This window comes from Physella acuta, unplaced genomic scaffold, assembly GCF_028476545.2.
Source record: "Physella acuta isolate Inbredline_101_S28 unplaced genomic scaffold, ASM2847654v3 ptg000719l, whole genome shotgun sequence".
Taxonomy (NCBI): Eukaryota; Metazoa; Mollusca; class Gastropoda; family Physidae; genus Physella; species Physella acuta.
In genome coordinates this window covers 75,481-87,890 of record NW_026732237.1, presented here as the reverse complement: position 1 = coordinate 87,890, position 12,410 = coordinate 75,481, and the positions used below count along the sequence as shown (strand labels likewise).

The following is a 12,410-nucleotide window of genomic DNA, read 5'->3' as shown; positions in this document are numbered from 1 at the left end:
GTAGGGGAGGGTGGGAGGTGGTAGTTGGGGAGGGTGGGAGGTGGTAGTTGGGGAGGGTGGGAGGTGGTAGTTGGGGAGGGTGGGAGGTGGTAGTTGGGGAGGGTGGGAGGTGGTAGTTGGGGAGGGTGGGTTGTGGTAGTTGGGGAGGGTGGGAGGTGGTAGTAGGGGAGGGTGGGAGGTGGTAGTTGGGGAGGGTGGGAGGTGGTAGTTGGGGAGGGTGGGAGGTGGTAGTTGGGGAGGGTGGGTTGTGGTAGTTGGGGAGGGTGGGAGGTGGTAGTAGGGGAGGGTGGGAGGTGGTAGTTGGGGAGGGTGGGAGGTGGTAGTTGGGGAGGGTGGGAGGTGGTAGTTGGGGAGGGTGGGTTGTGGTAGTTGGGGAGGGTGGGAGGTGGTAGTAGGGGAGGGTGGGAGGTGGTAGTTGGGGAGGGTGGGAGGTGGTAGTTGGGGAGGGTGGGTTGTGGTAGTTGGGGAGGGTGGGAGGTGGTAGTTGATGAGGGTGGGTGGTGGTAGTTGGGGAGGGTGGGAGGTGGTAGTAGGGGAGGGTGGGTGGTAGTTGATGAGGGTGGGAGGTGGTAGTTGGGGAGGGGAAATGTATGTGTCTGAGACGGAAATAGATGTATGGGTAGTAAAGGTGAGGTTATTGAGGTGTTAGTGTGTGGAGGTTGTGGTCTGGTAGGGTGGGAGGTGGTAGTTTGGGAGGGTAGGGGTTAGCAGTAAATGAAACGTGGGGGTGGAAGGGGAGGTTGAAAGGTGGTAGCCGAATGAATACGGTGTTGTGATAACCTATATCTTTCATCGCTAGCAAGGTTCGACAGTTTTCTGGGTTAAATACGGTGGCAGTTGCAGTAGAGTTAAGCTGGTGGTATGTTGTTGTTTTTATTTGCTATAGTGCTTTGATATAGTTTTCATAACTTAACCCTTGGAATAACACTAACACTAGCTTAAGTTCTGACTCTATTACGACAATATGCCTAACCATAGTCCTAGTACTTAGGCTAACCCAAACCCTGACACTAAGAGCGATACCAGTCTAAAGCCAACATTCGATACGATACAGAATAAAAAGCCAAAACTTCGATACGATACTGTATTTTCCTGCCAGCGTTGTTACAAGAGATATAGCCTGCCACTTGTAACAAAAGTTTCTTCTATGCATCTCTTCGGGGGGGGGGGGGAGGAGAGAATGGGGATGGGGAGTTGAGCGCCCCCCCCCCCCCCCTTTAAACCCTTCCCGACAGAAATGGAATTTATATAGAACATATTCACCTTTTACCAGTGTCCGCCACCCTCCCTCAGAAAATTTAATACCCCCCCCCCTCCCGAGAAGGAAAGAAAGAAACACTGCTTGTAACTACTGGCATGTTACAATGCTCATCTTTGTGACTACTGTAAAAATCAATTTGTGCTTATAATAAAACAACCCTTTGTTGTTTTCTTTATATAAAAAAACAGGTATACATTTTTGTTGATGTACTACATCGTATTAATAATACAGTGTTATAATTAAAAAGTGTAGGTTTGATCATATAAATATAGACTAGTTTGTTGCCACTCTAAATATAGTTTGCAAACCCTTCAGAAAGGTGTAATAAATTCACACAATGAACACCTTTGTACATTAAATAGACACAGGTAGATTAAATTATTTTTTTTCTAAATCATTTCACGCCTTCTGATTTTAATTTGTCCCTCGCATAAAACCGCGACTTTGTTCCGTTGATTATGTGGAAACAGTTTTGCAATAACTTAAATGTACATCCGGTTTGTGCGTGGCTGCGCGTTAGAACGTAAAATTGCTACTCTCTAAGAACCACCACCGTAGTCTTTGAGCTGTCTTTGAACCTTTGTTGCATTCCATCTCACAAGCGATAAGAAAAAAAAAAATCAAACTTCCTTTATCGATTTTTCTCGTAATTGATTTTTCCTAGCACAACAAAGCGATTGTTATTTCTTGAAAGTTTTAAGCCGATTCTTGTTATGCGAAGGTAAAAATAGATAACACAAATATTTTTTTTTTCAAAATTTTAATTTTTTTTTTAAAACCGGAATAAAATTAATTTTAAAATTGAAATGATAAATTGAAACGGACTAGCAATGTTGACGGGGAAGCGAGTTTCGTATATTGAATTACATTTGAATTTGATGCCCTTTTTAATTATTGTAACTTAGGAGGCTTACATCCAAAGGGAGATTGACAAGAAATTATTACTTCATCTTACAGAGGCCAATTTCTGTACTGAGTTGTGTTGGAGTAGGGTTCATGCGGTTTTGTAATTGTTTTTGGTTCCTATTTCGCCATTTAAATGTTTGTAATTTGCATAACATTTGTTATAATGTGCCTACTATCGCATCAAGTTTCGTTTCAATGTTTTTTAATAGCCAATTAAGTTTTGCTTCTTGTTTTTAATGGCCTATCATTTTTTGTTTCGTTGCATTTAAGTGGCTTATATTTCTTTGTTTTATTGTTTTTAAATAAACTATAATGTATATTTTGGTTGCTTTAAGTGGCACTCTTTTTCGCTTTATAGTTTTTAATTTCCAAAAATTGCCGGTTGTTTCAGCGTTTCGAAGTAGTTCATCGTAGATTTTTGTTGCTTGTTTCTAACTGGCTGTTTATAATTGGTTTATAACTGGTATAAAGTAAGGGACGGCGTGGACGAATGGTAGAGCTGGCGAATGCTAACCCGAAAGTTTTGAGTTCAGATCCGGACATGAGTACCTATGATGATTCTGAGTCCATCCAACGCTGATGGATACCTGACTCACGTTAGGGGAAGTAAAAGCAGCTGGGCATAGTGCTGACCGCACTATCCCTTCTTATACCGAGGTCACAGAAACAGGTGAACTCTACTTCACTTGTCTCAAGGACCGTGGCTTTCGAAGTGGAACTATACCTACTACCAACATTCCCTCTAAGGGAAAAAGGGAGTGTGCAACGTGTATTTTGTGTGCGCGGTGTTGTAAAAGTCTTATACAAGGATATATGTATTTTACAAAAGGAATGCGCGGCAGGGTCAAAACTACTGTGCGGCCGCGCAACCGCGCAGCTTAGAGGGAACACTGCCTACTACTACTTACTAGTGTTTTTAAACAAGTCAATCATGTGCCGTTCACTTCCCTATCATGTATCGTCTCATTGCTTTTACTAGACTAACACCACTTTGATTTCAGTGTTCATAGTTAACCTATCATTTTATGTTTCTGTTTTCCGAAGTGAACTAGCGTTTGTCGTTGTAGCATTACTAGCTATTGTAAAAACGCCTTCAAGAAGAAAAGAATACATAAACATAATTTATCAGCACTTGTATGGTTAATATCAAGGACAACTGTGTAATTAAGTGATGCCTTAACAACCAACAGCATACATTTATGCAATCCTACTGCCTTTAAATTAACTTACTTTCTCTAGCGTTTTTCATTCGCCTCTAAAATAATAGGACAAACGTAATATGTAATACAGTATAATAAATATTTCTAGTATAATGAAAATTTTATTTTCATATATAGGTATAAACGTATAATATATAATGTATACGCAGCGTTTGCTCGAAATTGCAGTTCTATATAAAATATATACGTATAAAATATAAACACAGCGTTTGTTTTAGAATTGTATTCCCACACAAAATTACTCAACAATAGCTTAACATTTTATATTTTTAATAAAACTTCAAAGTTTCGTTTGAAAATGTGTTATAAAAAAACAACACCACAAATGATCTCGGTCGCAGAAAACAAAAGATAATATTGAATCAAACTACCAACCCCAGCATACCGTTCTCTACTCTCCAATTATCTGTTATTAACGCGCGGATTGTGCGGCGGGACCCTGGCCGCATATGGAAGTGTTGAAGGGTTCATTTCGTGCCGGCTACGGTAGCCGAGGACCGATGTTTGCGCAGCGGGTTCACGGCGTGCATAGTTCCATGTCCCGTCTTTGTTCGGGCCCAGGGCGACGCGTACGAGGGATTCGATTTTTTTTTAAAATTATAATACATCGACATCTGCCAGGCCGATAATTGTTCTCAACCTGGGTGGGCCTGTGCATAGCTTATCCATGGATATCTTGTGGATATTGCAAGAAAATCAATTTTTCTGACACTCTTTAATCCAGCTTCCATTTTTTATTTAAAATTACAATACGCCAATAGTTTATGGGTTTTATAATTATTCAGTACATAGACGAGTATTTGAATAACATACCCACATATTTATATATCGATATCTTCAAATACATTATTAGACACATAGGCGAATATTTGTATAACATACCCACATATGGATAATTTCAAATAAATCATTAGACACTGCGATAATTTCGACTTTTTTATTTTTATTTTAGAGCAGGACATCAGAATATGATCGATCTTTTTGTACACAGAATATGATAGATCTATTTGCATTCGCTTCATAGTTGTCTATTTGGATAACTTATCCTCACACATTTACTGGGTACTCTTAAATAATCCATTTGACGTATAGTATCTGGATAACTTATCCTCATACATGTACTGGGTATTCCGGAATAATCCATTTGACGTATAGTATTTGGATAACATATCCTTATACATCTACTTAGTACTCCCAAATAATCCAATTGACGTATAGTATTTGGATAACTTATCCTCATATATCTACTGGGTATTCCCAAATAATCGATTTACATATGGTACGTGAACTTCATATTTTTAAATAGTTACAATATACCTTGATCAATGAGACCTATAGATATTCAAAACATGGATGCCGGCTTGGATAACTCATCCAAAAGTTCATACTAAACACCCTATTGGTACTATCATTATCAAACAATCCATTTGAAATGCTATAAGGGCGTGGACCCCCTAAAGTTAACACTACATTCATTCATCCGATGATTCAATAACAAGGGGTAGGTTAATCTAAGTACTTTTCAACACAACACGTTCTAGAACACTACATCCCTAAAAAAGAACACGAGATCGTCTCTTTGAACCCTCGAACATAGCGCCCTCCTTTGTTTCAAATCGCGAGGTAGCGAAGATAAATATTATACTTCAGCGTTCTCCCTCCTGCAAAATACGCAACCCACTATGGCTGTCTTTTGTGTTCCGTTCATTTCTTTCATCCTGGTATTTTGTTATTGATACAGCAGTAAATAGCACGGATGTTATTTCTAGATTTAGATATTTACATCATTTGCATATTAATAAATAATATAAAGAGAAATTCCCGCGAATGAGAGTAAAGGAGAAAATGAGGCATAAAGTGTACGCGCAGGGGGAGGGTCAGACTGAAGAATGTTGTTTATTTTACTGCAGAGGGAAGAGATTAAGCCCGAGCTCTTGGGGGTACGCGTAGTAAAAATATTGATACACTTTTCATCCTAATCGTTTCAATGTTTCACGCCGCTATAAACCAATACGCAACGTGCTGTTGTCACGGCACGTGATAAATATTTAAATCACGTGCGCCCTATTAACGCGGTGTGATCCGCGATTAATTCCCTTTCACGCACGTGTGATGTGAGGGGAGGGAGGGGAGGGGGAGTAATTTAGATTCCAAAATAATTTACTCATAATTTCAGGATTTTTTTTGTATCACGATAATGCAGGATAAAAATATTTTTATATCTTTAAGCGCAGGATAAAAATATGTATTAAATTAGAATTTATCGTTGGGGATATTTTTTTTTCAAATCCCAATGAGCTTAGATAACCCTGTTTTAAACTTTAAACGGGATTATTCTAGGTAGAATATATATATGTATATATGTATATATATATATATATATATATATATATATATATATATATATATATATATATATATATATATAAATATATATATATATATTTATATATATATATATATATATATATATATGCACATTCCTCTTTATCGTTCTGCCACTGTGTAGGTTATACGTCTAAAAATGCCCGTGTTAAACATTTAAAACCAATACGTCAGCAAATGAACGATGCACGTGCACCCCACGATGTACTCACGCCACGGATCTACGCGTGTGGGTGAGTAGAGATTCACACGCGTGAAGTAGATCCTTGTTTTCAGAGACACCGCCCGTAGGTATCAATTTCCGCGCGGGCTCCCACACAATGCGGTTAACTCCGAGTTAAAGCGCTGGTAAACGCATCAGCGAGTTAGTCAGAAGTGTGAGGGTACGTCATGCGGGGGTTAGATAACGAGTCGGGTTAGGGTTAGGCCCAGCGGGGCGGATCCAGCGTAACCGGCGATGATCGTGCATTATGGCTGCCTGGCGATGAAAAGGTTCCGGGGTTCGGTTCCGTATAGGTCAAGTGTCAGCGAAGCCGGTGCGCCCAGCTGATTAAACAGGACACGGGGGATGTGCAGGTAATCGGGGAGCCGGTGCGTTACGCACAAGCAGGTGTGCGTCTATTGTCTGGTGTAAGCTGATGACGTTGATGCGCTGATTGCATGCGCAGATGCCGCGAGGGGGAGGGGGTTGGGGGATGCGCTCACAAGGCACGTGAATTGGAGTTTAATGTGAGTACATACATGTCATAGAGTGTGTGTGTGTGGTGCGGGGTGGGGGGGGGGGGGTAAATTGTGCTTGAAGACTTACATAGATCTGGAACACCTAGCTAATTGGCAGCATAACGTTTTGCTAGGGATTTACACACATTAAGAACACCTAATTAAAATTCCACCCAGTTCTGATGGGTACCTGACTCATGTTAGGGAAACTAAAGCGGTTGGTTGGAGATAGTGTTGACCACACTATCCCCCTCATCGCAGTGGTCATTGTAACAGATAAACTCTACTTCATTTGCCCCATGTGTCTTTGACACGAACGCGAAACAAAATGATGACGGTTATGAATTAAGAGGAGTATAATACTATAATGAAACAAGCGGTCACATAGCATATTTTTTCACAAGCATATAAGAAGTATATGTGATCGTGAAACTAAAGTAACCAAAGGGCGGAGAAAGCTGTGATCACACGGCACAAGGCATGCATTACAACGCTTCAATCGTACCAAGTAAAGAGTTTATATCTTTAAAAACACACTTCACAAAACAAAGCGCTTAACATATACAGGGGGATTACGGAGCTTTTATACTTCAAAAACATTTGGATTGGAATCTACTTTTAAATCTTGGTGGATAGGAATCTACTTTTAAGACTTGGATAGGAATCTACTTTTAACAATTGGATACGGGTCTACTTTAAAGTCGGATTTGTAAATAGAAGAACAAGTTAATTAAAAAGTCTAGTGACAATTTTAGCGCAATTTCCTTATGTTATCTAAAAATAGCTCTGTCGTAGCGTAAATCAAGAGCAGGGTTAGTAAAACCATTGGTTAAAATACATGTTTTATTTACAATAGAGTTACATGACTAAAAAACATTGCGCGCCTAGCTACTGAACGTGATGACGAAGCCATAGAACGTGATGGTGCAGCTATTGAACGTGATGACGCGTGTGGTGTGGTTGGAAAAAATGCCTACTAATTCGGTCCAAATTTTAATTAATTCAAAAAAATTTTTGTGACCGAACGAAAGGATATTTTTGAAAACTTTCTTCGGCAATATTGTTCTAAATTATGGCAGGAATCGATTGGTACATGTTTCAAGTCGCTAAGTGGTCTGGTTGCCGAGATATGGGCTAAAAACTGCTTTTTTTCGAGGTTTTTTGGCTTTTCCGGGAAATCCATGAAAGAAACCCGGAATTTTTATAGCCTATGTTCATCCTCGTAACTTGCTTAACCTAATTGCTTTTGGAACTAGTCATCGATATTGCTTCGTTGAGGAGGAGATACGACTTAAAGCTGCGGACACACATCCATCCATTCATACATTCATACATCCAGAAATGACGGGTTAATAAACGCAATTCTCCAGAACGAGAAAAATGGCCCGTTGAGGAAGGGTACAACGGGCGCTAGGCTGATAGTGCTGTCTCTTTTCTCTAAACTAAAACCAACCCACCCCCCCCCACACCACCCCCACCCCACCCCCCCCCACACACCACCCCCAACCCCACCACACACCACCCCCACCCCCACCCCTCACCCCCACACACCACCCCTCCACACACCGCCCCCCCCCACCCCCCAGCCCCCCAAAAAAAAACATGTCTACCGTCCCATTCAACGAAATATAATTATATACTTTTTCCAGTGTCCGCCCCCTCCCAGAAAATTCTACCCCCGCCCCCGAAAATTTCAAGTACCCCCACCCCTCTCCGGGGAGGAAAAAGTCTGAAAGAAACACTGAAACCAACCCCCCCCCCCCCCACACACCACCCCCCACCCCCCCCCCCCACACACCGACCCCCACCCCCCCCCCCCACACACACCCCCCCCCACCCCTCCACCACCCCCCACCCCCAAAAAAAACATGTCTACCATCCCATTCAACGAAATATAATTATATACTTTTTCCAGTGTCCGCCCCCTCCCAGAAAATTCTACCCCCGCCCCCGAAAATTTCAAGTACCCCCCACCCCTCTCCGGGGAGGAAAAAGTCTGAAAGAAACACTGAAACCAACCCCCCCCCCACACCCCCCCCCACCCCCCCCCCACCCCCTTACACCACCCCCCCCTCCACCCCCCCCCCCCCCCCCAAAAAAAAACATGTCTACCGTCCCATTGCAAGAAAACCACTTTTTAGATTAGACACATTAATTAGGCGGTAATTTTATTATAGAGTATCGATGAGGAAATTTCTTTTGAGTTGGGGGGGGGGGGGGGGGGGGCTCAGACGTTCTTACGCGGGGGGTGGGGCTTCGCCCCTACTCGAAGAATTCTATGCAAGAAACGCTTCACGCAAACCATTTAGATTAGACAACATTTCCTTTTTTTCAATGTTTCAATGACGTCATTACATTACTGTGTGCACTCTCTGGTTTGAGATTATGTTCTACTCTACGCTAAATGTGTCGACGTCATATTTCGTTTTTCGAATTACTGTGCATGTTTTTAAATTGCTTGTGTTTTCTCTAGAGCGTTCTTGTCAGACAGATAGATAGATAGATAGATAGATAGATAGAGAGACAGCGAAACTATTATTATAGATGGAAATTGCGTTAAAAAATTTAAGTCATAAAACCAACTACAATATCTGTCTTATAAACAGAAGACAGTTTAGTGATCAAACCAATCACAAATGTGTCTCTAATATTCTAGAAAATAGTCAAACAACACTACAACAAAACCCTAACAAATTCTTCCTGTCCATGTAAGTATAGGATTATGGGATACATAATTAATGCGACATTCTTGGCGCGGTACTAGAAATTTTGGGAAAGCGATTCAGGCAAATCGAAGACAACTTCGTTTAACAAAACTGTTTAGGTTTTGAGAAAAGTGTAAAATAAATAAGTTGACTATAAAAAATTAAATAAATTATAATGTAGTGATGATAATATAAACATATTAAAAAAATTACTTATTTACATAATGTTTTGTTTCGATAATTAAATTTATTATATTTCACTTGTTTTATGATAATCGGTGTTTTGTTTTTAAGGTTTTAAAGTATTCTACTCTACGCCTGTGGCTGTCATAGAGTGTTAAGGTTTTGTTCGAAGCCATGAATCTATTTGTTAAAAACTAAAACAAAAATAACAATGTATTGATTTCGATACATTATTTCAATTGTAAAACTTTAATTTTTCGTAATCTTCTTCTTCGTTCTTAACTTTAGTGTTGGACGCGATCCCCTCCAACACAATTAAGTATACGTGTTAACTGGTTGAGACCGTTGACTCCGATTTCAGGCTGATTTTCTTTTTGAATTTGCTTCTATAGCCTTTGCATAACAAAAAACAAACTGTTGTTTGATTATGGAGTTGTCTAGAAGAGTTTCTGTCCCCAAATAACGAGCCTCATCTGCCCGAGGGTTCAAACTCGAGACTTTTCGATTTACCATGAGCTTTACCGACTCGACCACGCCGACCTCAATTTATCGTAATAAATAAAAGAAAATACGTCAGCACAAAAAAGTATATAAATACAAAGAATTTAGAGTCAAGCACTGAATTATCTCAATACCACCCGCGTTGAGAGAAGACGCCCATGAAATCACATTCTACATGAAAGAATATAAATGGGTTCGAAATGATAGGGACGGTCCTATGAGAGGCGATACGCCGGCTAAATTCACAATAATTGTATCACGGAGGATAGATTTACAATATTTGTTTTGAGTTATGATACCCTTTTTATCTTCGGGGATTCCCTTTGATGTGTAAGTGTATTAATAGATCGGGTATTTGTACTAGGGTTTTTAGATATGGCGTGCGGGTTGTTTGGAGCAAATGTTTGCCGTGTGTTTACACGGACGTGTGTTTAATTTAGGATTTCGCATCGGGTTGAGCAATACGGAAAGAGGTTGGGAAAATGGTGTTTGGAGGGTGGTTAGTAAAAGCCAGTTAATGGGGTTGGCTAAGCGTAGTGTTGATGGCAAAAAAAAGATGGAAGAATAGTTGGTGTCTGAGTTTCTTTCAAGCATCTCTTCGGGGAGCGGAAAAGTCTACCGCCCCCCCCCTCCCTCGAACAAAATGGGATTTATATAAAAATATATATATATATACTTTTAACAGTGTCTCCCCCCCCCCCCCCGGAAAATTTGTCTGAAAGAAACACTGGTTGGTGTAAAGTTGATGGTTAAAGAATGGTTGGTGAAGATCAATAAAATGGGTAGACAAATGTAGTGTAGATAGGAACACAAAACGAGCGTTGTAGATAGTGAAATGAATTTCGGTTGTTATTTTACGGTCACAACATCCATTGCCTATTGCGCGCCAAATAATGTTTAAAAACCATATTCAACTTCCGGTTGTCTTAAAATTAAAATTCTAGGCATAGTTTTTTTACGCTAATCCTTCTATATTTTTTGATGTATTTTAATAAAAGCTAACAGTGGGTTAAGCCGTATTCGGCGGTTTAGAAAAAATAAATATCCGAGATTTAGAAAGAAAATAGTAAAGAAAGAACAAGATATGCTTTATACAAATAACACACTACACGGTTAAAACTACATACTAGACAACACAGCTAACACGCCTGGATCAGCACACATGTGACCCACTACACATGTGAAGCACTATAGGCAATTGACGCAGTTGGCACACAACACACTTTACGCTTGTGACCCACTACACACGTGTTCTACTACACACATGACCCATTACACACGTAGTCTACCACACACGTGGTCTACCTACTACACATGTGACCCACTACACACGTTGTCTACTCACGTTACCACTAAACACATGACACACTACACACGTGACCCTCTACACATGTGGCCTACTACACACGTGACCCACTACACATGTGACCCACTACACACGTGACCCACTACACACCAGACATCACAGATGACTTACATGACAGGTGTTCCCAGGTCGTGCTGGCGATGACGTCAACAGCTACATAATCCAAGATAAATACCATTAGAGGTATCAGAGACGAAGTTCTGGAGAAATGGCGGCGGTGGTGGTCCATTGTGTTAAATTCTTTAGACGATGTTATCTACTGTCTTTGTGTAAACCTAGAGGTTAAGAGAGGAAAACGTTGTTATTATAGGCTGGTGGGTTGGTGGTCGCTGTTGATGAATGTGGATGGGTGAATGTTAAAGGTCCATTTTGTTAAATTCTTGGACGGGTGGTAGATGGGTGGACGCTAATGGTGGATGGGTGAATGTTAAAGGTCCATTTTGTTAAATTCTTGGACGGGTGGTAGATGGGTGGACGCTAATGGTGGATGGGTGAATGTTAAAGGTCCATTTTGTTAAATTCTTGGACGGGTGGTAGATGGGTGGACGCTAATGGTGGATGGGTGGATGTGTGAATGTTCAAGGTCCATCTTGTTAAACACTTTAGACGATGTTATCAACTGCCTTTGTATAAACCTAGAGGTAAGGAGAGGAAACCGTTCTTATTATTGGCTGGTGGGTTGGTGGTCGCTGTTGATGGATGGGTGGATGTGTGATTATTGTTCAAGGTCCATGTTTTTAACGCTTTAGAAAATGTTAACAACTATCTTTGTATAACCTAGAGGTAATGAGAGGTGGATAAACTTTGTTATTGTAGGTTGGTGGAAAGGTGGACGATGATGGTGGATGGGTGGGTGTTAAAGGTGGATGGGAGGACTCCGTTGGTGGAGCGGTGGATATCACTGGTGGATGTAAAAGTTGGATGGGTGGATGCAATTGATGAATGGGTGGGCGTCATTGGTGGATGGGGGACAGTAACGGTGGATAGGTGGAAGCCAGCGTTCCAAATAAGCTACGCGGTCAAGACACGCAGTCATTTTGTAAAATACAAATAAACGTTTATACATCATTTCGGAGCACCTTGCATACAACGTTCAAGTTGCAAAAACGCTTTTGCTCCTTATAATTAATGTTGGTGGACGCCGTAAATGGATTAGTGGATGT

General features: G+C 40.8%; 1 protein-coding gene across 1 annotated transcript in view; it reads right to left on the bottom strand.

The window, feature by feature from the left end:
- LOC131949908 (uncharacterized) overlaps positions 1–12,410 on the bottom strand; it is a 211,156-nt gene that overhangs the window by 163,995 nt on the left and 34,751 nt on the right. Inside the window, exon 2 of the mRNA XM_059311874.1 lies at positions 11,359–11,522. Within this exon, the coding sequence (XP_059167857.1) occupies positions 11,359–11,476 (118 nt within the window). The 5' untranslated portion in view covers positions 11,477–11,522. The remainder of the gene's footprint in view (positions 1–11,358; positions 11,523–12,410) is intronic.